The sequence below is a fragment of the Nyctibius grandis genome, chromosome 7, assembly GCF_013368605.1.
Source record: "Nyctibius grandis isolate bNycGra1 chromosome 7, bNycGra1.pri, whole genome shotgun sequence".
In the NCBI taxonomy this organism is placed as follows: Eukaryota; Metazoa; Chordata; class Aves; order Nyctibiiformes; family Nyctibiidae; genus Nyctibius; species Nyctibius grandis.
Genome location: NC_090664.1, coordinates 58721802 through 58748235, shown reverse-complemented (window position 1 = coordinate 58748235; position 26434 = coordinate 58721802). Strand labels below are relative to the sequence as shown.

Sequence of the window (26434 nt, the reverse complement as noted above, 5' to 3'; positions counted from 1 at the left end):
CCCCATCCCACCCCCAAACGCTTCCCACCTCACCCAAAGATGCCACAGCGGGAGGAATTTCGCTTGGTTTTAATATAAAAAGGGGTTAAGTGACACTTTAGTGCCCTTTTGGGGTGGGGACGGGGGTGGTGGGCACAGCAGGTACGGAGCAGTGCAGCAAAGGCCCGGTGCGAGGGCTGGGGGCTGTCATGGGGCGAATTTTAATGCATTTTGCAAAAATTTGTTTTTTTTTCCTTGAATTCCAAGGAAAACCCTGGAGGAGTTTAAAAGCCGTGTAGATGTGGTGCTGAGGGCCATGGGTTAGTGGTGGCCTTGGCAGTGCTGGGTTAAGGGTTGGACTCAATGATCTTAGGACGAGAGGAACCGGCCTCAGGTTGTGCCAGGGGAGGTTTAGATTGGAGATGAGGGACAATTTCTTCATGGAAAGGGTTGTCAAGCGCTGGCACAGGCTGCCCAGGGCAGTGGTGGAGTCCCCATCCCTGGGGGGATTTAAAAGCCGTGTAGATGTGGTGCTGAGGGCCATGGGTTAGTGGTGGCCTTGGCAGTGCTGGGGTAACGGTTGGACTCGATGGTCTTAAAGGTCCTTCCCAACCAAACTGATTCTGTGATTCGATGTTGCTGGTGGGATTAGTGTTGAGTTCCTCCTGCGTGAGCAGGCTGGGGTGGCAGCAGCATGTCCCCTGCCTGTCCCTGCCTGCCTGCTGGCCACCTCGGGGGTATGGCTTTGCTGAAGGGTGGCACGGGAGGACGCGGGCATGGCAGAGAGCCCTGGAGAGACTCACAGAATCAATGAGGTTGGAAGAGCCCTCTGGGATCATCGAGTCCAACCATTGCCCTGACACCACCATGGCAACTAGACCAGGGCACTAAGTGCCATGTCCAGGCTTTTCTCAAACCCCTCCAGAGATGGTGGTTCATGGTCATGCAGAAGGGCTGCAGAGCTGCCCCAGGGAAGGACACCCCCCGCTGCCCGCACACCCACCGCTCTGCCCACACACCCTTGTACCCCCTGCCCACCCTGTGTCTCCACGCAGGATCTCTCTGCCCACCCCAAGGACCCCAGCTCTCCCCCCTTCCCGAGCTGACAAATCCACCACATCTTCTTCTTCCCCCTCCTGAAACCCTCTGCCCACGCTCTGCTCCAGCCCCCTCTCACACACGGACTCTGAAAATATATCAATATTTAATTTAAGGGACAGCTTTATCATTAACACCTCGGCCTATTGCCCATGTGGAAACCCTAAGACGGTTGCGTAGTGTCGGCGACGTTCCAGAGCTTGCTCAAACGACGCCATGGTTTAACCGACCCCTTTCCCCTCTTCCTCAGTTTCTCCATCCTGTGGCTCTTGCGGAGCAGTTTTTTCCCCATCGAGATGAAGAAAACACACCAGGAGCCCCCGATGCCCTGTAGAAGCAGCACCTTAAAGGGCAGAGCCTGGAGGTGGTCTGGTGGGTTTTCTGCTTCAAGAAGCCAGGTGAGATCCATTTGTGTCCAACAAGAAGCCACCACGCCATCGCTGACCCAACCCTCAGGGTACCAGGGTCATTTTGCTGCTGCCAGAAGCCAAAACTGTATTTTCAGAGTCATTCAAGTGGCCGTTTTGGTGTTGCAATGCCCCTGGCAGCCTCCGAGGGCACTTCCCAACCCAAAGCAGCCCACAGGATTCGCTTCACCACGTCTCCAAGGGTGACGGGGTGGTGGAGGGTGGTGCGGCAGGTCCGTATTTCAACACGTTTGAGCTTTCAGGAGCCTCAGCCTAAAAAGTCAAGGGTGGGGGTTGGTTTGTCAAGGGTTTTTTTTGGGGGTGTGTGTGTTTGTGAACGACACTTGAGCACCTGGAAACGCACCTCGTGTCACGAAACCCCTCGGTGAAGCTCTCCCTGGATTGTCGTTGAGAAGATGGCACCCCCCCCCTTCTCCCAAGTCCCCCCAAATCTTTCTTCTCAGATGGTCAGGAGGGGGATGCAGCCCACGCCAACCCCTCCCTCGTGGCACACCATGGGCGCCATGAATGTCCACCGGTTGGTCTCGGGGTCGTACATCTCTACTGAGCTGAGGTTGGACTGTCCGTCGTAACCCCCCACGGCGTAAAGCCGCCCGCAGTTCGCCACGAGGGAGACGCGGCTCCGCCGGGTGTTCATGGGGACGATGAGGTACCACTGGTCCGCCATGGAGCTGTAGACCTCGGCGATGCTGAGGAAGGCCGAGCCGTCGTACCCGCCGCACACGAACATCTTGCTGCCCAGCGAGGCGGCGCCGTGGCGGCAGCGTTTGTTGAGCATGCTGGAGACCGGGTGCCACGTGGCCGTGTGGTGGTTGTAGTACTCCACCTGTGGGCATGGAGAGCGGGCGGCGTTAGACCCTCACCCAGACCTGGGTTTGGTTTCTTGATTTCATACAATCACGGTTCATATCACACAATCAATGAGGGTGGAAGAGCTCTCTGGGCTCATCGAGTCCAACCATTGCCCTGACACCACCATGGCAACTAGACCAGGGCACTAAGTGCCATGGCCAGGCTTTGCTTAAACCCCTCCAGAGATGGGGACTCCACCACCTCCCTGGGCAGCCCCTTCCAATGGCTAATGACCCTTGCTGAGAAGAAACGCTTCCTAATGTCCAACCTGACCCTCCCCTGGCCAAGCTTGAGGTTGTGTCCTCTTGTCCTGTCGCTAGTTGCCTGGGAGAACTGAGATGCAGACCAGGTGGAAGAGGACAAGCTGGCCTCGTACCACCGACTCTCCCTGCTGTGGAGCTTGTTTCAACGATAATCCCTTTCTGAAACAGAAGCCATCAAACAGGGAGAGAAAGCAGAGGGGAGAGCCTGACATCTGGGACACTTCAGAGCCCAAAGGGATGCCGTGATAAAATGATTTGACATGAGGAGGAAGCGGGGAGAGGACAAAATGCACCAGCTCAATCCTTTTGGCACCGGGGAACAAGAGCAGCACTTCCAAGCTGGTGAAGGGTCTGGAGGGTCTGACCTTCGAGGAACGGCTGAGGGAGCTGGGGGTGTTTAGCCTGGAGAAGAGGAGGCTCAGAGGTGACCTTAGTGCAGTCTACAACTACCTGAAGGGAGGTTGTAGCGCAGTGGGAGTCGGCCTCTTCTCCCAGGCAACCAGCGCTAGGACAAGAGGACACAGCCTCAAGCTTGGCCAGGGGAGGGTCAGGTTGGACATGAGGAAGCATTTCTGCTCAGCAAGGGTCATTAGCCATTGGAAGGGGCTGCCCAGGGAGGTGGTGGAGTCACCATCTCTGGAGGGGTTTGAGAAAAGCCTGGACTTGGCACTTAGTGCCCTGGTCTAGTTGCCATGGTGGTGTCAGGGCAATGGTTGGACTCGATGATCCCAGAGGGCTCTTCCAACCTCATTGATTCTGGGATTCTGTGAATTTTCACACGAGGCTCGCAGGCACCCCGCAGACTTACGGTGCTGAAGATCTGCAGCCCGTCGTGCCCTCCCGATACGTAGATCCGGCCCTCGAAGACGGTGACTCCAGCGGCGCTGCGGTTGGAGCTCATGGGGGTCAGCACTGTCCACCTTGCCGGGAGAGAGGAGAGGTTAGCAAGGGCTCCTGTGGGCACAGCACGTGTTATTTCAACTCTATTCTCTAGGACTGGGGTCCCAACTCTCCTTTCACCGCTTATTTTATTTAAGCCAGGCTTTTGTTCAGGCTTTTCCTGGGGGTAGGGAGGGGTGTGGGGTAGAGAGTTGTGCCAGGGGAGGTTTAGATTGGAGATCAGGGACAATTTCTTCATGGAAAGGGTTGTCAAGGCCTGGCACAGGCTGCCCAGGGCAGTGGTGGAGTCCCCATCCCTGGGGGGATTTAAAAACCGTGTAGATGTGGTGCTGAGGGCCATGGGTTAGTGGTGGCCTTGGCAGTGCTGGGGTAACAGTTGGACTCGATGATCTTAAAGGTCCTTCCCAACCACAACAATTCTGTGATTCTGTTCACCATGTTCCTTGTATAGCCCGGACTCCCAGCGGTGCCAGGGCACAGCCCTACCCTGGCAGCAAACAGACGGAGAAGCTTTAGGGCACCGAGAGCTCTTACTTGTTTGTTTCTGGAGAATAGGACTCTACGGAGTTGAGGGATGAGTTTCCATCGTAGCCACCACACACGTAGATCTGGCCGTCCAGCACCACCGTTCCCATGGCACTGCAAGGAACAGCAGGACCTCGTGAGGCGGCCGTAGGTGCTGCCACACCATCCATAACCCTCAAATCTGCACAGCTGCTGTCACCTTCTTCAGCCCCCCAACCTCCTCCTCTCCCCCTGGCTTCACCTCCAGGCTGCTCACCCGCTCAACCCCACCTGGTCTTTAAGGTCCCTTCCCACCCAAACCAGTCTGTGCTTCTATGAAGTTCTCATTCAGCACCCACCACCACCCAACACCTCCAGCCTTCCTACAACCCCATTTTTTTCCCCCCTCTTGCTCCAAAGGTCCCCTTTCCCACCGAGCCATCCACACCTACCTTCTCTTGCTGTTCATACTTTCCACTTTGGACCACGAATCCATCTCTGGGTTGTAAACCTCCACAGTGCTCAGCCTCAGCTGACCGTCGTAGCCGCCGATGGCGTAGAGCAGTCCGTTCACCACCGCTACCCCGACTCGGCTCCGGGCCGTCGTCATCGGCTGGCACTTCTCCCACCGGTTGGCAATGGGATCAAAGACTTCCACCACATTCAGGGAGTCACCTGCATAAAAATTTGCTACTCAAATTAAGAGAGAGAGACCTGATAAAACACTGTTCTAGTCAGCTTGCTTGTAGCAGAGGCACGCGAGGGAGAAGCGGTCGCTGCTCTGACCCCAAAGACGGGGCTGACACAGAGACTTGGATCTTCTCTGTGAAAACATCTCCTGTTCTGGGCTCTCACACATCCTACTCCAGCCTCCCTGCACCCACATCCAAGTCAAGTCAGAGGCAGTTCCCCAGCCACGTTTCATACAATCACAGAACCGTTTGGGTTGGAGAGGACCTTTAAGATCATCAGGTCCAACCGTTACCCCAGCACTGCCAAGGCCACCACTAACCCATGGCCCTCAGCACCACATCTACACGGTTTTTAAATCCCCCCAGGGATGGGGACTCCACCACTGCCCCGGGCAGCCTGTGCCAGTGCTTGACAACCCTTTCCATGAAGAAATTGTCCCTGATCTCCAATCTAAACCTCCCCTGGCACAACTTGAGGCCGGTTCCTCTCGTCCCGTCGCTTGTTACCTGGGAGAAGAGACCGACCCCCCTCGCTACACCCTCCTTTCAGGCAGTTGTAGAGAGCGAGAAGGTCTCCCCTCAGCCTCCTTTTCTCCAGGCTAAACCCCCCCAGCTCCCTCAGCCGCTCCCCATCACACTTGTGCTCCAGACCCTTCACCAGCTCCATTGCCCTTCTTTGGACACTCATTTCTACTCACCTGCAACGAGAACCTACTCTGAAAAACTCATACAAAGTGCCCTCCTCAACGCAGGAGGAGTGTCAAGCGTTTCAAAGCTTGCCCATGCTCTCTACCATAACACTTGGCAAGTCCTTGGCTGTGCAAGTGGGACCTCTTACGACCAGGGCCTCTTATAACCTCAAAGGGGCAGCAGAGACCTGCAATGTCCCATCTCTTGGTGTCGCTGCTTCCTGGGAAGGCAGCTTCTCTACAGGACACATCAGCCCTGTGGTGGTGTGACCGGGGCAGGAACCCCACCAGGCAGTGCCCAGCACACACCCCCTACTCAGACCCCACACCCCACGTTAAGCAGGCTGGGTGAGGCTCCAGCAGAGAGTTTCATGAACGCTTTCTGTCCCCTTTTGATGCTACGCTGGGCTCGTGCAAGCACATCATGTCTGTCTGTGTGATCCCACAGCACCAGCAACATCACCTGGACACCTCCAGGTTCTGCTTGACACTACAGGTAAGGACACAATCCTCAAAATGCTGATTCTTCAAGACATGCAAGAAAAGCTGTCCTAAATAAACCTGACCTAGGCAGAGCTTCTACCTCGAAGATGTTACATGATGGCCACAGCCACCTTGAGCATCTCAGTGGAAGGGCCAAAGTGATGCACAGAAGAGGAAAAACTGCTCAACACTTCACGTGAGGGAAGTTCATGATCCCACCGTCCTCCCCAGCAAATTACGCTCATCTCTCCACTGCGGGGAGCAGATATCACAGAATCCCAGAATCAATGAGGTTGGAAGAGCCCTCTGGGATCATCGAGTCCAACCATTGCCCTGACACCACCATGGCAACTAGACCAGGGCACTAAGTGCCATGGCCAGGCTTTTCTTAAACCCCTCCAGAGATGGTGACTCCACCACCTCCCTGGGCAGCCCCTTCCAATGCCTAATGACCCTTGCTGAGAAGAAATGCTTCCTAATGTCCAACGTGACCCTCCCCTGGCCAAGCTTGAGGCTGTGTCCTCTTGTCCTATCGCTGGTTGCCTGGGAGAAGAGGCCGACTCCCACTGCGCTACAACCTCCCTTCAGGTAGTTGTAGACTGCACTAAGGTCACCTCTGAGCCTCCTCTTCTCCAGGCTAAACACCCCCAGCTCCCTCAGCCGTTCCTCGTAGCTCAGACCCTCCAGACCCTTCACCACCTTGGTCGCCCTCCTCTGGACTCGCTCCAACACCTCAACATCTTTCTTGAAGCGCAGGGCCCACAACTGGACACAGATATGCAAGGTACCTGCTGAGTTAAGTCCTCCAACAGCATAAATCAATCCTGCAATCGATGTACAGCACCGAGGACGCGTCTTGAAGGCTGGGAGATGCGGCCGGCGCTCCGGCATGAGGTGATAATCTTTTGCCTCATCAAGAAGATCCCTGGAATCAAAGCCAAACAGGTAAAGAGCTCAGCTGATAGGATGAAATCTGACTGTCTTTAAGTGAGATGAAGATTTAAGCAACAGACTTTCCCCCACTATGGCCAACACTTCTAGAAGGCAACGTGGCCCTGCTACCTCCACCTCACTGAGGGCCACTGTCCCCTGGGTGGTTTTCTAACCCCACGTCCAAGCCTCACCTGCATTTGTGGCAGCAACGGACCAGGTCATCTTGTTGCACACGGTCAGTGAGAAACTGAGGTCGACAAAGGGGCAGGCGGATTTTGGAGAGGAGCTCGGGGAGGAACGACTCTCTCTGGTCTCGGTCGTACCGTATCCAAGCTAACGCAGCTTCAAATACCTGTTGAAGAGAGGTGTGACCAGGTGGAGTTTGGGGATATTTTTTTTTCATGTTCTGATGGAAAAGAAACCACAGGGCAACGGTTGGACTCGATGATCCCAGAGGGCTCTTCCAACCTCATTGATTCTGTGATTCTGTGACATATTGACAATGATTCCCCTGATCTCAGATGACCCGGTTTCAGGACAGAATGGCAACGCTCTACATAGCACCAGAGGGTTCTCCCGCCGCGTGATGCTCAGGTGGCTCGGCCTTGGCACTGCTTTCTCTGCCTCTGACTTAGTCCACAATAACAGGGACCAGGGCAGGGATCGTCCCCCTGTGCTCGGCACTGGGGAGGCCGCACCTCGAATCCTGGGTGCAGTTTTGGGCCCCTCATGGCAAGACCTTGAGGTGCTGGAGCGAGTCCAGAGAAGGGCAACGGGGCTGGGGAAGGGTCTGGAGCACAAGTGTGATGGGGAGCGGCTGAGGGAGCTGGGGGGGTTTAGCCTGGAGAAGAGGAGGCTCAGAGGTGACCTTAGTGCAGTCTACAACTACCTGAAGGGAGGTTGGAGCGCAGTGGGAGTCGGCCTCTTCTCCCAGGCAACCAGCGACAGGACAAGAGGACACAGCCTCAAGCTTGGCCAGGGGAGGGTCAGGTTGGCCATTAGGAAGCATTTCTTCTCAGCAAGGGTCATTAGGCATTGGAAGGGGCTGCCCAGGGAGGTGGTGGAGTCCCCATCTCTGGAGGGGTTTAAGAAAAGCCTGGACATGGCACTTAGTGCCCTGGTCTAGTTGCCATGGTGGTGTCAGGGCAATGGTTGGACTTGATGATCCCAGAGGGCTCTTCCAACCTCATTGATTCTGTGGGGGCATTTCAGAGAGCCTGGTTAACGAAGCACTCTCTCACCCTACATGGAGATAGCTGTAGGTCTGCTTTTCATTTGTCACCTCCTTAGTAACCTCCTCGGAAAGGGCAGGACAGATTTCCTGGCTCGAGGACAGGCTCTGTTTCTCCTGCAGACTGTCAGCCCACCACGGATGGATTCTCAAGGCTCCCTTCCCCAGGACCAGCAACCTACTGACAGCGAGGGGCACAGCTGAAGGTCCTCAGGACCCACCAGGTTCCACCTCTGTCACCGATGAATCCAAACACCTCAAAACAATGCTTTGCAAAATCTATAGTCAGAGAATTTCTCAGAGCAAGGTAACATGGGCAGCACAGACAAGAACTGGACCTCAGGGACTCATCATCTAGCATCTCTTAGTGTCCTCACTGTGCCAGGACATGTTCTCAGCTTCCTTCAGACCAGGAATAGGGTCATACCTCATTCCACTCCCAAGCAACCAAAGGAAAAACTGCCTCCGCTGAGACCTACACCAGGTACACACCTGCTCCTCAGACTTCACGTTGAGCTCATCCCTAGAAACGAGCTCCAGGACGTCTTCAAAAGGCAGTGCCAGGAACTCCTCGGACATGGACACCTCCACGAAGTGCTGATGAATGAAGCTGTTGGCAGCGTCGTAGAGCACCGCACACATCATGGTCTCGGCAAACTGCCGCACTCCCAGACAGTTCTTGGGGTGAAGCCTGGGAAAGGGGGGAAAAGGAGAGCAAAAGTAAGGTCAGTTTAACAGAAAGAATCACAAACAGGTTCAAGGAAGCAACTCAAGCCTTGGAGGATACGTGATGCAGTGAAAGCCACCGCTGTGTCCTCTTCGATGACACCAGGTTCCAGCTCACTGATGAACGTATCTCCAGAGATCTGAAGGTGAATCCACAGCAGAGGCAGAGGATGGAAACCACAACTTAAAAACGTCCCCTCAGCCCTGCCAAGGAGCCACTGCACAGACTCAGCTGGCTCTGGGGAAGGCTGAAGGTTGTCAGTTGAGGGGAAGGACAAGGGGCAACGGGCACAAACTGAGACATGGGAAGTTCCATTTGAATATGAGGAGGAACTTCTTTGCTGTGAGGGTGCCAGAGCCCTGGCACAGGCTGCCCAGGGAGGGGGGAGTCTCCTTCTCTGGAGATATTCAAACCCACCTGGACACAACCCTGTGCAACGTGTGCAGGGTTGCTCTCAACCCATTCTCCGCCCAGCCTGGATTTGTGCTTGGGATTGCCCCGACCCACGTGCAGGACCTTGCACTTGGCCTTGTTGAACTCCATGCGGTTCGCACAGGCCCAGCTCTCCAGCCTGTCCAGGCCCCTCTGGATGCCACCCCTTCCCTCCAGCGTGGTGTCTCACTTACTCCCAAGCAGTGACACAGCTGACTCAAACCTTGCTGCTCTTGGGGAGCAGTGAGCACAGCCCAAAGATGACCCCTTACCTCTCTCTGAGGAAAGTGCAGCACGCATCTTTGATGTTCTGCAGCTGAAGGAAACTCGCTCCCATGAGCAGAGACTGGACGTTCTGCTGATCTATGGCCAGGTGACCATTGTAGGCAAAGTTGATCAGAGCCTCAAGTGCACTAAACAAGGGGGAGAAAGGGCAGAATTGATTAACAATTAACCTGGCAGAGGACCCTACTAACAGAAACCCCTTTCCTCGTGCTATCCACACAGAGGGTGGGCTTTCAAGCCTTGCACGCCCAACGCCAAGGCCAGCAGAGCAGTCACGGTCCCTCTGGCTGTCCTCACTCAGGACCTTACCTGGGATCCATCCCCTGCATGACAATCTCGTCCTGCTTGCACTCCATCATGTCGTTGGTGAACATGGCGTGGAAGTACGGGATAGAAGCTGCCAGCACGATGCGGTGAGCGCTGAATTTATGGTCCCCTACCTAAAAAAAAAGAGACAAAAGGAGAAGGAGGGAAGATCAGCACCGTCCACCACGTGCCACATGGCCCAGATGATTCCCTGTAACACAGCTCTGCCAACCTGAGGGCTGAGAGTTGGACAGTTTCCATTTGCAGACAGGACAGCAGCCTGGCTCTTGAATTCAAACTCTTGAATCCAGTTTTCCAGCCTCCTTAGAAGCTGCCACGAGTGTTCAACCAGGCAAAGAGAAATCAGTGCCACAGCCCAAGCGTGGGTCATCTCCAGATTAACAATCAATCTATGATTCTAAGATTCATTATTTTTTTCCTTCTGTGGCTGCACCTTGATCACGCGCTGACTAAAATGAACGTACTGAAGAAGAAAGTGGATTTGATTCAGGTTTAAGATACTGCTGAGAAAAGAATTTGCCCTATTACAGTCTTCAAAAATATAATATTCATCCAAAAGACAATAAAGATGTGTAAATGTGGAGGAACAGAGAGCCGGGTCCACAGAACCACGGGTTTACACAAATCAACTGCACACCCCAGCTGCCAACCCAGATCTGCTTCCCCGGTGCCACGTCACCCGTCTGATCCCAGGACACCCTGACCATGGCCATGAAGACCCAGCCCGAGTCCTGGCCTGCAATTATTCTGCAGAACTAAAACCTGGGTGACACGGCCACCCGCTTCCTCTTCCCCTGAACCGATGAGCTGCTTACAGGTTAAATCCCACGCGCTTTTCTTCTCGGTCAGCCACCACGTACCTTGGGCTTACGCCCAAAGCCAGTCACCTTCACTGTAACCTAGAGGCTCAGGGGCTCATCTTCTTTAAAGCTCTGCAGGTTCACTTTCACCAGCTCTTCTCTACCTGCTCACATTTATACCCTCCCAAGAGCCTTCCTGAGCTTTTTTTCCCCCCTAATTTCCAGGCTGACTTGACTCACACCAGTCACAGAATCCCAGAATCAATGAGGTTAGAAGAGCACTCTGGGATCATCGAGTCCAACCATTGCCCTGACACCACCATGGCAACTAGACCAGGGCACTAAGTGCCATGGCCAGGCTTTTCTTAAACCCCTCCAGAGATGGGGACTCCACCACCTCCCTGGGCAGCCCCTTCCAATGCCTAATGACCCTTGCTCAGAAGAAATGCTTCCTCATGTCCAACCTGACCCTCCCCTGGCCAAGCTTGAGGCTGTGTCCTCTTGTCCTATTGCTGGTTGCCTGGGAGAAGAGGCCGACTCCCACTGCGCTACAACCTCCCTTCAGGTAGTTGTAGACTGCACTAAGGTCACCTCTGAGCCTCCTCTTCTCCAGGCTAAACACCCCCAGCTCCCTCAGCCATTCTTCGTAGGTCCATGCCCATCTGAGCTTGTGCAGAACTACCCTTTTTTCCCCCCACTTCAGCAAGATTTTCCCATTTAAGCTTTGTTTTTTGCTGGGACAGCAAGGTCCTCTACTCTCCAGGTCATCCAAGAAGCCCTTCTCTGCACTCCTCTACCAAAAGCTTCATCGCCCTTTCATGTCTAGGGATTTTTTCTTTTATTTTTAAACAAAACCAGACTTAACTGCCACAAATGCTGGTACGACTGTTATTTTACAAACCAGCCTGACCACCCAGCCGCAGGGGCAAGTCTGCTCTGCCCCAGCTTCTCGCTTTAAAATAGCCCTGCAAACATCCAGTCAAACTGCTTCCAAGACTTGTCCCAGCCTGGCAATGGCAGGAGCTTCTGGAGAGCTTTGTCTCTGTCCTGGTCAGCTTAGGTGTGCCTGAACCCCTGCCCGTGCTGTCTGCTGTGCCTGGAACACCCCGCACAAACCTGGATGATGCAGAGTTCCCAACGCCCAGAGCAAAAGCAGCAAGTGAAATGGTACAGACTATGACAGCTCATGGGAAAAAAGCTCATATACACACTTGTACGGTGAGTTGTGAGGTCAAGATGGGTGGAGAATGGTTTGAGAGCAGCCCTGAGGAGAAGGACTTGGGGGTGATGGGTGACGAGAAGCTCACCATGAGCCGGCAACGTGCGCTGGCAGCCCAAAGCCACCCGTGTCCTGGGCTGCATCCCCAGCAGCGTGGCCAGCAGGGCGAGGGAGGGGATTCTGCCCCTCTGCTCCGCTCTCGTGAGACCCCCCCTGCAGTGCTGCGTCCAGCTCTGGGGCCCCAACAGAAGGACACGGAGCTGTTGGAGCGAGTCCAGAGGAGGCCACGGAGATGCTGCGAGGGCTGGAGCCCCTCTGCTCTGGAGACAGGCTGAGAGAGCTGGGGCTGGTCAGCCTGGAGAAGAGAAGGCTCCAGGGAGACCTTCTAGCACCTTCCAGTGCCTGAAGGGGCTACAGGAAAGCTGGAGAGGGGCTTTTGACAAGGGCATGGAGTGACAGGACGAGGGGGAATGGTTTTAAACTGCAAGAGGGGAGATTGAGATGAGATGTGAGGAAGAAATTCTTTGCTGTGAGGGTGGTGAGAGCCTGGCCCAGGTTGCCCAGAGAAGCTGTGGCTGCCCCCTCCCTGGCAGTGTTCAAGGCCAGGTTGGATGGGGCTTGGAGCAACCTGGTCTGGTGGAAGGTGTCCCTGCCTGTGGCAGGGGTTGGGACTGGATGGGCTTTAATGTCCCTTCCCACCCAAACCAGTCTGTGGTTCTGTGATTCTATAAGATGGGTAAAGGTCAGTATCAGTCTCTTCTGCTAACCCAAAACCACGTGTAAAACATCCCAGAGGCTCCAAGACTTGAGAGCTGTGCCACAAATACCAGCCAATGCTGCGCTGCTGTGTTCCCTTCTCTGCTCAATCATTAATTTATCTCATCCTTTACCTCCACCTCCTGCCTTCCTGTGCTGGCATCGAGAAGGAGACGAGCTCCTGAGACAGCTGAGCAGGAGCCAGACCGTGATGGGGATAGAGGCAGGAATAAGAGGGCTTGCTCAGCAGCCGAGGGCTAAGATGATGTTCCAGGAGAGAGAGGGAAGAAGCAGAAGAGAATAAGGTAATGAAAGCATTGGAAGGGGCTGCCCAGGGAGGTGGTGGAGTCACCATCTCTGGAAGGGTTTAAGAAAAGCCTGGCCATGGCACTTAGTGCCCTGGTCTAGTTGCCATGGTGGTGTCAGGGCAATGGTTGGACTCGATGAGCCCAGAGGGCTCTTCCAACCTCATTGATTCTGTGATTCTGTGAAGTTAAGACAAGAGCTCCAGCAGTGCTACAGCAGCAAGTGCTGGACCACAGTATGGGCACAGCCTGAGCTCCCTCAACGTGCAAAATCATCGCAGCTTCCTTGTGTGCACGCAGCGGGATGGGGAATCTCCGGCCAAAGGAGTCCATGGTCAAGGAGGGGGCTGAGCTCAAGGCCCCAGGCCCCAGCCCTGTTTATGTAAGGAATATTTGCAGAGCAGGGTTCCCCACCCTGACTTTACACAGCCTCTTGTAAGCCAGCACAAACGCTGGCCTGGCCTCCCTACCACAAGAGCTTTAAAAACACTTATAAACACACTGAGTTTAATGAGCAAAAGCCCCTAAGAAGGAGGAAGCGATTCAAGCGCCCGCGTGCCCCTGAAGCTGACAAAACCTCCCTGTGTCCACGGGGTTTTCGTTTCCTCACTCCGCGTGGCTCAGCGCCAAGCCGAGCACACGAACAGCTTTGCCTCTGTTTGTAAGCGAGCGACCGAGGCGCTGCTGGGGAGAGAAGAACAAGAGGGACAGGATTCATAGAATCACAGAATCAATGAGGTTGGAAGAGCCCTCTGGGATCACCGAGTCCAACCATTGCCCTGACACCACCATGGCAACTAGACCAGGGCACTAAGTGCCATGTCCAGGCTTTTCTTAAACCCCTCCAGAGATGGTGACTCCACCACCGCCCTGGGCAGCCCCTTCCAATGGCTAATGACCCTTGCTCAGAAGAAATGCTTCCTAATGTCCAACCTGACCCTCCCCTGGCCAAGCTTGAGGCTGTGTCCTCTTGTCCTAGCGCTGGTTGCCTGGGAGAAGAGGCCGACTCCCACTGCGCTACAACCTCCCTTCAGGTAGCTGTAGACTGCACTAAGGTCACCTCTGAGCCTCCTCTTCTCCAGGCTAAACACCCCCAGCTCCCTCAGCCATTCCTCGCAGGTCAGACCCTCCAGACCCTTCCCCAGCTTGGTTGCCCTCCTCCGGACTCACTCCAACACCTCAACACCTTTCTTGAAGATTCAGACAGGTTAAGAAGGACACTTGGCTTCTGCAGCTCTTTGTTGAGGACTTCTCCTTGGGGAAAGGTTTACACACCACCAGCCACAGCCTGGTTGAGCGCGATGACTAACTCCCTGCTCAGCCTGTCCACATTCCAGCCCTGAGGCTCACAAACACCAGACCTGCTCGGCAAGCTCCGGCGCTTCCCTGCCCATTCCTACCCCCGGGATGAAGCCACACCACCAGCCGTGCCCACAGCAGCTGCTCCTGGCCCAGCCCGACGAGGAATAAACACCGGCGACGCGTCATTTTGGAGCTGGGGGACTGACACCGCTGCCAAAGCAACAGAGAGATGCCCACAGCTGAAGCCTTCTGCACATGAGACTCTGTTCCTTGGTTAAGGGCAAAGGGCTGATTACAAACTCCAGGCTATTTTCTTTCCTGCGAGATGCATTTATTCTCTATTTTTTGTTGTTGTTGTTGAAAATTTTTTCAACTAAAGGGCAGAGGACTGCAGTGCTGGGAGTCACGGAGCAGGAGCTGGGCTGGAGCAGCAGGGAAACCCCTCCCTGGGTCTCTCAAACATCCCAAAAAACAGAAAAGCTCCATTTTTCCATTCAATATTTCCCTGGCTTGGAACAACGTGAAGGAATGAGGCCTCACGTCTCTGAAGGACATTGTGGTGCCTGGAAGGAAGGCAGCCCAACTGCAAGACTTTGGGTTAATGTATCTCTTAAGGACAAGATGTGTTTGGATGAGCGTTCCCATCCAGGCAGCGCAGGACGTGGCTGAGTGAGCAAGAGAAACATCTGAGCTGAATTTCATTTCCACCCAAACACCATTTGCCAAAAATCGCTACTATTCCCAGAATCGTTTTGGTTGGGAAGGACCTTTAAGATCATCGAGTCCACCCGTTACCCCAGCACTGCCAAGGCCACCACTAGCCCAGGGCCCTCAGCACCACATCTACACGGCTTGTAAATCCCTCCAGGGATGGGGACTCCACCACTGCCCTGGGCAGCCTGTGCCAGCGCTTGACAACCCTTTCCATGAAGAAATTGTCCCTGGTCTCCAATCTAAACCTCCCCTGGGACTTCAGCTGTCGTTCCACTTTTTTTTTAAAAATAAAAAGTAGTATTAAAATGGAATAGGCACCTATTAAAATGGTAACACCTGCTTCAACTGCCTGCAGCGATCCTCTGGTTATAACCAAAGTCAACGTCTAACGAAAGCCAGCACCAATTTCAACAGCAAAGTAATATTTACTCAAAACAAACAAGCCTCCAGTGTTACCCAACAATGTTCTGGGGGACAACAAGTTCCCCATGAGCCAACAATGTGCCCTTGGGGCCAGGAAGGCCAGTGGTGTCCTGGGGTACATGAGGAAGAGTGTGGGCAGCAGGTCGAGGGAGGTTCTCCTGCCCCTCTACACTGCCCTGCTGAGGCCACACCTCGAGTAACTGTGTGCAGTGCTGGGCCCCCCAGTTCAAGACAGACAAGGAACTACTGGGGAGAGTCCAGCGGAGGGTACGGAGATGGTCAGAGGGCTGGAGCATCTCTGCTGCGAGGAGAGGCTGAGGGAGCTGGGGCTGTTCAGCTGGAGAAGAGCAGACTGAGGGGGGATCTGATCAATGCTCACAGATACCTCAGGGGTGGGTGTCAAGGGGATGGGGCCAGACTCTTCTCAGTGGTGCCCAGTGACAGGACAAGGGGCAACGGGCACAAACTGAAACATGGGAAGTTCCACCTGAATATGAGGAGGAACTTCTTTGGTGTGAGGGTGCCAGAGGCCTGGCACAGGCTGCCCAGGGAGGGGGGGAGTCTCCTTCTCTGGAGATATTCAAACCCGCCTGGACACGGTCCTGTGCAACGTGCTCTGGGTGACCCTGCTTGGGCAGGGGTTGGGCTGGACGATCTCCAGAGGCCCCTTCCCACCCTTAACCATTCTGTGATTTCTCCCTAGAAAAAGCAGAAAGGGATCAAAGCACAAGAGCTGCTTTCTGCTCCAAGTCCAAACAGAACAGATTTCAGCAGTGGCCACGAGCTGGCGCAGAGCTGAAGCTTTCCACCACACTCCAGTTTCAGGGATGCATCACCAGGATCTCACCCCACAACAGGCTGCCACCAACCACCCTTATTATAAATGATACACCTGGATATTGCAATCATTTATAGTCATCAGCAGAACCCCGACGGGTTCATGAGAGCTGTATCATCACAGGGGTGAAACACCTTGTGCCTGGGCAGCACCACCCTTCCACCTCCAAGCCACTGAGCTGCTCCAAGGGACAGGATTGCTCCTCACCCTTTGTGAAGGAAACAGTTTCACCTTGGGGAATGCCTCATGGACAGATTAACCGTGCTGGGGACAACCCTGCACAGGGTTTGAACCAAACCAGAGTTTGTTTTGGTTATGTGCAGGGAGAAACCTCAGCTCCCCACGCAGGGCTCGACCTCCTGCCCTGGTTTGGTCCCCATCAAGGCGTGGGGCACAGCTGGATGGCGCAGCTGAAGCCACGTAGTTCACAATTTCTTCCCTTGTGCTGGTGACAGTCTTGCCTGACCTTGCTGTTCAGGGAAATAAAACAGAAATAAGCTGTACAAAAAAAAAAAGGGAATAATTTTCTGCAGGGGAAGGGGGGAGGAGTTGGACTGGCCCCTGACAGCAGCAAGATGCACGAAGCTGCATCAGCAAAGAGCTGACCCGCACTGCGACTGCCACCAGCTGAAAGGAAACTATTTCCATGACAAAACCTGCGATTCCTTTTTTAAAACTTGCTCTTCTAATGACAGAAAGCCCTCAGGGAGCTTTATAAATTGGGATCTCTGGTCTAGAAGCTATCATTATGTTCATACCGTCAGCACTTCACAGCAAGTCTTGAAGAAACAACTAAATTTCTAGCTGCAGGTGCATGACAATACCTGTTTTTCCTGTAGAAGATGAAAAATACTTCTGAGGATGAGCACAGAGCGTGCGTCCTGTCGATGAGACCCCCCCTGCAGTGCTGCGTCCAGCTCTGGGGCCCCAACAGAAGGACACGGAGCTGTTGGAGCGAGTCCAGAGGAGGCCACGGAGATGCTCCGAGGGCTGGAGCCCCTCTGCTCTGGAGACAGGCTGAGAGAGCTGGGGCTGCTCAGCCTGGAGAAGAGAAGGCTCCAGGGAGACCTTCTAGCACCTTCCAGTGCCTGAAGGGGCTACAGGAAAGCTGGAGAGGGGCTTTTGACAAGGGCATGGAGTGATGGGACGAGGGGGAACGGTTTTAAACTGACAGAGGGGAGATTGAGATGAGATGTGAGGAAGAAATTGTTTGCTGTGAGGGTGGTGAGAGCCTGGCCCAGGTTGCCCAGAGAAGCTGTGGCTGCCCCCTCCCTGGCAGTGTTCAAGGGCAGGTTGGACGGGGCTTGGAGCAGCCTGGTCTGGTGGAAGGTGTCCCTGCCCATGGCAGGGGGTTGGAGCTGGATGGGCTTTAAGGTCCCTTCCAACCCAAACCATTCTATGATTCTATGATAACTCACCCTCGCGTCTTCTGATTTAAAAAGTGCTCCTTATCTCCAGAGCCAAACGATCTCCCTTTCTTCTGACCAAATAAATACGCTTTCCTGTGCCCGATGGAGTCACGCTACAGCCACGTAAGTCCAACAAGAAAGTGAAAAAGAGCTCATGCTCTTCTTGATCTCATTCCACCCTACCATCGACCGCTTTCCCCTTGCTCAAAATCCATCCCAGCTCCGCCCACTGATTCCAGAAGTACCAGTGGAATGAAAAAAAATATAGAAAAAAACCATTTTTATACTCACTAAGTTTGGGACGGGCTGCTCTGCTCCTGTTTTGATCCTAGAGCAGCTCGAACTCGACCATGCAGCCTTTGGGACTGGCTGCCCCTTCCATCCGTGTTCAAGAGGTGTCTCAAAGTAATGATTTTCCTTTTTATTTTACATTTCTATCCTGCTGCCTACACCCTGAGGTGTCCCAGGGGCAGGATGCCACCAACCCAGGAGCTGGCGTCTCCGACAGCAGCAGGATTTTATCGCCTAATAGTGTCACGGGGCAAACTGCCAAGGAACCTCTGCAAGCTGGGATGTCACCCAGTATTTGGCCTCCCTCGCTCCGTGCCATCACGGGACGTGCGTCTAAACCAGTCTCTGTTGGGGATTTCAGCTGAAGGTGGAAAGAACAGACTGTTTTCGTGGTGATGTTAGAGGAATCGGGCGCTCCTGTTGAGTTAAACACAAATCAGGGTGTTTATCTTCCACTTTTTGAGCCTGGACTTCAGGACTGTCTCCAGACACAAAAGAAATCACCACAAACTTAATCATATCCACATCACTAAGCCAGAATTAGCTGTTAATACTCTGTACAAGCACAAAAAAAAGAGAAATAACCCAGAAATTCCACATCAGCAAGCTCACTGGAAGAGGCTTGAGGATAAAACCTTCAGGCAGCACTAGCACCTCTTCCATGGCTCGAGCAAAACAGCTTCCCCTGGAGATTTCCACCTTTATGTGTTATTTTACAACACACAATTTTAGGGGCCTTTCTTTTAAGGCAAAAGATATTGTTTACCCAAAACAAGAGCAGAGCCACCGCTCGCAGAGCATCCTTCCTGACCACAAACATCACAGAATTCCCTTCCAACGTGTTCTCCAGCCAAGGAATAAAAGGCATTCCCTCCCTTACACTCCCACGCCCCCAAAATATTAACAAGTTCCAGGGTACAACGAAGCTTTCTCTGTAGAAAAATGGTGTAGGTGTAATAAAGGCATCTATTGTTTTCACGCTGCACAGCTGAGAAGTCTCTCGAGTTCTCTGCAGCGAAGGTCTTCTAAAAAAATACGTCTTTCCATATATTCAAGTCACAGCGGGGCCATAGGAGAAGTTAAGCTGTGGCCAAGCCACCGTGGCAAAGCTTTGCTAGGCAGAAGATTATGGAACAGGAAAGTTTAAGAGATTTTATATCAAAATTCAGACATTCAGATCTTCACGCTCCTGAATCACAGAATCAATGAGGTTGGAAGAGCCCTCTGGGATCATCGAGTCCAACCGTTGCCCTGACACCACCATGGCAACTAGACCAGGGCACTAAGTGCCATGGCCAGGCTTTTCTTAAACCCCTCCACAGATGGTGACTCCACCACCTCCCTGCGCAGCCCCTTCCAATGGCTAATGACCCTTGCTCAGAAGAAATGCTTCCTAATGTCCAACCTGAACCTCCCCTGGCCAAGCTTGAGGCTGTGTCCTCTTGTCCTAGCGCTGGTTGCCTGGGAGAAGAGGCCGACTCCCACTGCGCTCCAACCTCCCTTCAGGTAGTTGTAGACTGCACTAAGGTCACCTCTGAGCCTCCTCTTCTCCAGGCTAAACACCCCCAGCTCCCTCAGCCGTTCCTCGGAGGTCAGACCCTCCAGACCCTTCCCCAGCTTGGTCGCCCTCCCCTGGACTCACTCCAGAGGACCAGCCAAAACAAAACCCAACAGCTGAGGGCCCCTCCAGCCACACGCACCCTGGTTCCCTGCCACGTTCCCCTCAAACTCTTCACAACAATAACCCCAAATCTCTCCTGTACTCTGACAGCCCCTACGGCAACACGGCGAGCGCCCAGCCTCTGCTCTTAACCCACCCCACAGCATCCTGCTCCTAACTGGGCAAGAAGGACCTGTCAGTGCCCCTGCCAAACACCAGGTTAAATACTCAGGTCACCGAAGCCCACTTGAAGCTGTAGGACAAGTTTTGCTTTAAGGAAAGGAAATAAAAACCAGTGCAAGCACGTCTGGTTGGACATTAGGAAGCATTTCTTCTCAGCAAGGGTCATTAGCCATTGGCAGGGGCTGCCCAGGGAGGTGGTGGAGTCCCCATCTGTGGAGGGGTTTAAGAAAAGCCTGGCCATGGCACTTAGTGCCCTGGTCTAGTTGCCATGGTGGTGTCAGGGCAATGGTTGGACTTGATGAGCCCAGAGGGCTCTGCCAACCTCATTGATTCTGTCTGGAAGTCAGACAGTAGTTTTTTTTGCTGAGCTCGAAGCAGCCGAGGAAAAAAGCTTAGTGTGTGGTTTCTGCTAACGCTTCAGGGTTAATGTCTCTATAAAGCACTAAAAATACTCGTCTTTTATATAAGGGGAACAGCATTTACGCAAGCTGAGACCTCGGGTGAAAAAACAAGTCCAATCATTATCCGAAGTAGCTCGTTACTGCTGTATGACAGGATTGAAATAAGATCCTTAAGCTACAGGTCTCATGTGCGTAATTAAATCTATCAGCTCCTCAAATAAAAAGATACTCCCTCTCCCACCAAGCTCCTCTTCCTTAAGGATCTCACAGACGTGCTCAGACATCTGCAGAGCATCCAGGCACGGGGTTTTCGAGGAGCCTGCTGAACTCACTAAGCTGTCTGGAATTCCACTCATGTGCCACGGCGGGACAAAGGGAGGCTCCTCCACCTCTGTCTGCTTGGCAGCAGCAGCTCTCTGGGGTGCATCTGCTCGAGTTAACAGTCTGCTGGGGAAAAACTGATTAGAAGGGGGGAAAAGCCACCAGGACTATCACCTGCCAGTCCCACTCGGATTGTACATGAAATAAATAATATAACCTCTCCACAGCTTGGAGTTAACATGCCAGGGTTGTGTTATTTTTTTTAAGAGAGTTTTCTAATCAGACGTGGGGTTAGTAATGGAAATATGGAATTTGAGCGATTCAAAACCAAATGAGAAGCAGCAACACGAGGAGCTTTCAACACTTCAAGAAAGATGTTGAGGTGTTGGAGCGAGTGCAGAGGAGGGCGACCAAGCTGGTGAAGGGTCTGGAGGGTCTGACCTGCGAGGAACGGCTGAGGGAGCTGGGGGTGTTTAGCCTGGAGAAGAGGAGGCTCAGAGGTGACCTTAGTGCAGTCTACAACTACCTGAAGGGAGGTTGGAGCGCAGTGGGAGTCGGCCTCTTCTCCCAGGCAACCAGCGCTAGGACAAGAGGACACAGCCTGGCCAGAGGAGGGTCAGGTTGGCCATTAGGAAGCATTTCTTCTCAGCAAGGGTCATTAGCCATTGGAAGAGGCTGCCCAGGGAGGTGGTGGAGTCCCCATCTCTGGAGGGGTTTAAGAAAAGCCTGGCCATGGCCCTTAGTGCCCTGGTCTAGTTGCCATGGTGGTGTCAGGGCAATGGTTGGACTCGATGATCCCAGGGGTCTCTCCAACCTGACTGATTCTGTGATTCTGTGATCCTGAGCTCCCGTTAACTCGGCTCTTTGAGGACTGAGAAAGGCACAAACCTTCTTTCTTTTGACAGAGGTTTATCCACGATCACCGGAGGTGCCAGCCTGGCACTCAGTTCTCCTCTGGCTCCGCCTGCAGCGACCAGGAGCTATAAACACCCTAAAATTTATCCATGAAGAAACAGGATGAGAAATTGCTTCCCTGTTTTCTGGAGCGGTGCAGTCCACAGGCTTCCAGTAAGTCACTGCTGTGTCCCCAGAGAGCACTTGTACCTTGGCCTGAAGCAGAGACACAAACTGCCAGAAAACAACCCTCTTTCATCTCGAGAGGATATCTGCCTCCAAAACACAATGCTCAGGAAGAACACAAATACTGAGTAGCTTCTTTTCTGTAATTAAAAAGCAGATCAGGAACTAACACCCCCAAATACCTGCGCTTGTCAGCGAACTGAAATTCTTCACGGTTTTGTGGCGTTTGTGAGCTCTGAAATGCTTTAGAAATAGAAAAAAAAAAAGTAAAAAATAGAAAAAAAATAGAAATAATAAAAAAAAATCCACTGTAAAAGAAGTGGGAAAGGTTCTGCTGTGTACAGGAAACCAAAGCAATGAGGGTCCAAATCTTTAACGCAGAGCAAACAAGGCAGCCCGAAAACAACCCAAAAGCCGCCTATAACGTGAAGAGAGCCTGAAAGAAAAGAGCTTTAGATCCAGCTTCTGGGGGGAAACTGGTGGAGGCAGAGATCAAACCTCCCTGATTTCATCTGAAAAACCCAGCTGTCAGTGACTGCCATAACGTGTGACCCATAGTAGGTGGCACCCAGAGGAGATCTCACAGAATCAATGAGGTTGGAAGAGCCCTCTGGGATCATCGAGTCCAACCATTGCCCTGACACCACCATGGCAACTACACCAGGGCACTAAGTGCCATGGCCAGGCTTTTCTTAAACCCCTCCAGAGATGGTGACTCCACCACCTCCCTGGGCAGCCCCTTCCAATGGCTAATGACCCTTGCTGAGAAGAAATGCTTCCTAATGCCCAACCTGAACCTCCCCTGGCCAAGCTTGAGGCTGTGTCCTCTTGTCCTAGCGCTGGTTGCCTGGGAGAAGAGGCCGACTCCCACTGCGCTACAACCTCCCTTCAGGTAGTTGTAGACTGCACTAAGGTCACCTCTGAGCCTCCTCTTCTCCACGCTAAACACCCCCAGCTCCCTCAGCCGTTCCTCGCAGGTCAGACCCTCCAGACCCTTCCCCACCTTGGTCGCCCTCCTCTGGACTCGCTCCAACACCTCAACATCTCTTCAAGAGGAAGCTCTGACCTGCAGCTATTTAAGAGCCAGGAATAGAAAAGGACTTTTTAAATCTGTAGCCTCGACCATCCGCGCAGGAAAGGAGCTTTGGCTCTCGCCGAAGACACCCTAAGCCGCTGGAAAGACACGCAGCTCACTCGCTGCCCCGTGAACCTTTGCTTTCACGTGGGCGATCACGAGAAGCAGCGACAGATTTCCCTAAGCCGAGGTTGACTAATTGGAGCTCCGAGGGAGCCGGTCACATCAGCACTTCTTGCTTTTAATCGCGTCTAAGCCCAGCCGCCATATGCTGCTGAGGCAGCACCGTCTCCCGCAGAGCGGCATGAGCCGCAGCAAGATGGTTTCTGAGGAAGGAGAACAAATCCTGCCCGTCCTGTTGACTGAACGAACGCTCGCCCGCCTCTACGAGGGGCATAATTAAAACAAACAAACGAGAGTACCGACGCTTCCTAACGATTTTAGGCCTGTTTGTCCAGCAAACACCTCTGTGGGCTGGCAGAATTGTTTCCAGCCGTTGACCCCAGGGCTGATGTCACTAAAGAGGCCACGAAAAACCTGCACCGTGCTGCAGCGACGCCGCTCGCTCCCATTTCAGCTGCGAGCCTGAACGCTGCTCACACCACGAGGAACCCAACCAAGAAGCGCTTGGCGGCTTTTCTTCTTCATGGAGGCAACAGCCTGAAAGTACCAGGTGTGAAAAACCAGCAACAAACTCGCTCCAGTGGTGAGACAGGCAGCAGGAGCCACCACGGTCTCCTTCACGTATTGATTCTAAATGTTCCTCAGTGCTTTTCCTACCTTCATATCATAGAAACACAGACTGGTTTGGGTTGGAAGGGACCTTAAAGACCATCCAGTCCCACCCCCCTGCCACGGGCAGGGACACCTTCCACCACACCAGGTTGCTCCAAGCCCCATCCAACCTGCCCTTGAACACTGCCAGGGAGGGGGCAGCCACAGCTTCTCTGGGCAACCTGGGCCAGGCTCTCACCACCCTCACAGCAAACAATTTCTTCCTCACATCTCATCTCAATCTCCCCTCTGTCAGTTTAAAACCGTTCCCCCTCATCCTGTCACTCCATGCCCTTGTCAAAAGCCCCTCTCCCGCTTTCCTGTAGCCCCTTCAGGCACTGGAAGGTGCTAGAAGGTCTCCCCGGAGCCTTCTCTTCTCCAGGCTGACCAGCCCCAGCTCTCTCAGCCTGTCTCCAGAGCAGAGGGGCTCCAGCCCTCGGAGCGTCTCCGTGGCCTCCTCTGGACTCGCTCCAACAGCTCCGTGTCCTTCTGTTGGGGGCCCCAGAGCTGGACGCAGCACTGCAGGGGGGGTCTCATGAGAGTGGGGCAGAGGGGGAGAAGTATTTCGGGTAAGGAGTATGCAGACGCTGTCCCCGTTAGACACTCCCTTGACAGGCTCCTTCTGCACCGCGCTGGATTTACAGCTTCACCCCCGCCTGCAGAGATCCTTCCCAAGCAAGTCCAGGGACGAGCACGTCTTGCGTCAGCGCTGCTCAAGGTAGCTAACTGATTCAGAGCCACCTCCAAAGTCGAGCTAAGAAAAATTACTTCTCCAACATCCAGCAGCTAGAGAAGACACCCTGTACCGACCAAGGCGGGGAAAGACTTGGCGGGGGTTCAGCAGGCTGCATTAATTCAATTGTTTGTTTGAACCGACACAGCAGCACCCCGTCAGCCTTCTGCCAAACCTACCGACCGCTGCTGGGATCTCTCTTCAGTATAGTAAAGAATTAACCAGGCAGTGGAGAAAGTTAAGACTCTAAGAATGACAGAAACATCTTTCTGAAGAGATTTTTAAACCTTGCTAGAGTCGAAAGGCTCCACAACCTCCCCAGATAGCAACAGGACTCGCAGGACCTGAGAATCACAGAATCACAGAATTGATGAGGTTGGAAGAGCCCTCTGGGATCATCGAGTCCAACCATTGCCCTGACACCACCATGGCAACTAGACCAGGGCACTAAGTGCCATGGCCAGGCTTTTCTTAAACCCCTCCAGAGATGGTGACTCCACCACCTCCCTGGGCAGCCCGTTCCAGTGTCTAATGACCCTTTCTGAGAAGAAATGCTTCCTGAAGTCCCTCTTTCCAGGAGGCTACAGCTGATCCACGGGGATGAAGCAGCCCCGCACAGCCCAGGCGTGCACCCCAATCCCGCATCCTGAGGTCGCCACGACAGGCACAGCCCTCACCGGCTCCTTCTTCAGCAGCAGGAGGCAAGTGAAAAGTTTCAGCATGAGTAGGCTAGGGAACACCTTTGCGTTTAATTAAACTTGAGAGTTAATTCTGGAATGACTCAATCAACCCAAGGAGTTGCACGTCGCACCCACCCCACAACAAACTCCTCTGCCCATGAGCTCCTGGTCTGAAGGGCTCCAGCATCTCCTGCCCGGTGCTGGCCGCTCTCAAAGCCCTTGCAGGCCACCCCCGCAGAGCCAGGCACATCATCCCGAGGATTTACCAAGGTTAGAGATTATTTATTTGATGTAAGGCAGTGGATGCTCTTAAAAGATAAAGGTTTCCTAGGGAAAAGGAGTCTTCTCCCATGGGTTGGAGCAGAGGTTGGTCCATAAACCTGCACTGATGCCATCCATAGTGTCACCTCCCAAACTGGTGTGGGGATCACCGGCGGGGGGCCGCGGGGACCCCGTTTCCTCCCCAAACCAGACATTTCATGGAATCACACAGCCTGGTGCTGGAAAACCCACAATGGCTCCAAGGGAGACAGAGGCTCCATCTCCCACCCCGTGCTCGGGGTGAGGCACAGCGTCGGGGTGTCACCGGCATGTCCCAGCACCCCCCTCACCCCCAAGGGACCCTCACAGAGCCCCCCCTCCCTGGGGCTGGGGAGACCCAGCACGCCTTGATACCCCCCCAAGGGTATCTCAGCACTGCCCTTCTCCACTGCCAAAAGCCACGTGAAGGGGGGGAACCTCAGCTCCCCCCTTATCCCCCACCAAAGGGACTGGGGGGGCCCCCTCAGCTCCCTCTCAGGGGCCAGGGCCCCCTCAGCTCCCTCTCCTCAGGGGCCAGGGTCCCTTCAGCTCCCCCTGGGGGGGGCCCTCAGCCCCCCGGGCCGGGTGGATCCCTCGTCTCCCCCTTAGGGCCGGGTCCCCCCATCTCCCCTTCAGGGCCAGGGTCCTGCAGCCCCCCCGGGCCGGGGGGGTCCCTCAGCTCCCCTCAAGGACCGGGGTCCCCTCAGGTGCCCCTCTTCAGGGGCCGGGGCCCCCTCAGCCCCCCTGGGCCGGGGTCCCCCCATCTCCCCCTCAGAGCCAGGGTCCTGCAGCCCCCCCGGGCCGGGGGTGTCCCTCATCTCCCCCTCAAGGGCCGGGGTCCCCTCAGCTCCCCCTCCTCAGGGGCCGGGGTCCCTCAGATCCCCTCAGGGGCCGGGTCCCCCATCCCCGGGACCGGGTTTCCCCAGCCCCCCCGGGCCGGGGGTGTCCCTCATCTCCCCCCCAGGGACCGGGGTCCCGCATCTCCCCCTCAGGGACCAGGGCCCCCTCAGCCCCCCTGGGCTGGGGGTCCCCCCATCTCCCCCTCAGAGCCGGGGTCCCCCCCGGGGCCGGGCCGCACCTTGAGGGTCACGTCGCAGAGCTTGCCCTGCCGCCGGATCTCGCCCATGACGCCGTAGCCGCGGCTGGGCAAATCGCCCACCGAGAAATGCACCAGGTCCTCGGGGTCCAGCTCCGGCTCGGCCCCCGCCGCCGCCTCCAGCATCTTCCCGGCCGCTCCCGCCGCTCCCCGCCTCGCTTCGCCTCCCCCGCGCCTGGGCCCCGCCCGGCCGCCGTACCGCCGTTCCTCCCCCCCCCCCCTCCCCGCCCACTTCCGCCTTCCGCCGCTTC

The 26434-nt window shown here is 54.5% G+C and overlaps 1 protein-coding gene across 3 annotated transcripts; it reads right to left on the bottom strand.

The window, feature by feature from the left end:
- Positions 1–1164: 1164 nt before the first annotated feature.
- KLHL18 (kelch like family member 18) lies at positions 1165–26345 on the bottom strand. Of its 3 annotated transcripts, XR_011048511.1 has the most exons (11): positions 26166–26345; positions 9806–9936; positions 9484–9624; positions 8545–8743; positions 7013–7173; positions 6677–6813; positions 4477–4714; positions 4055–4159; positions 3429–3540; positions 1849–2331; positions 1165–1757 (listed from the first exon to the last, which is right to left on the bottom strand). XR_011048511.1 is itself a non-coding variant. In XM_068404416.1 (10 exons), the coding sequence occupies exons 1-10, from the start codon at positions 26307–26309 to the stop codon at positions 1945–1947; spliced, it is 1755 nt and encodes a 584-aa protein (XP_068260517.1). In that variant the 5' UTR covers positions 26310–26345; the 3' UTR covers positions 1165–1944. The 3 variants fall into 3 exon arrangements, 2 of the variants coding, with proteins under 2 accessions (XP_068260517.1, XP_068260518.1); XM_068404416.1 differs by having other exon boundaries at positions 1165–2331; XM_068404417.1 differs by having other exon boundaries at positions 1165–2331; positions 4477–4699.
- Between the last annotated feature and the right edge of the window lie 89 nt (positions 26346–26434).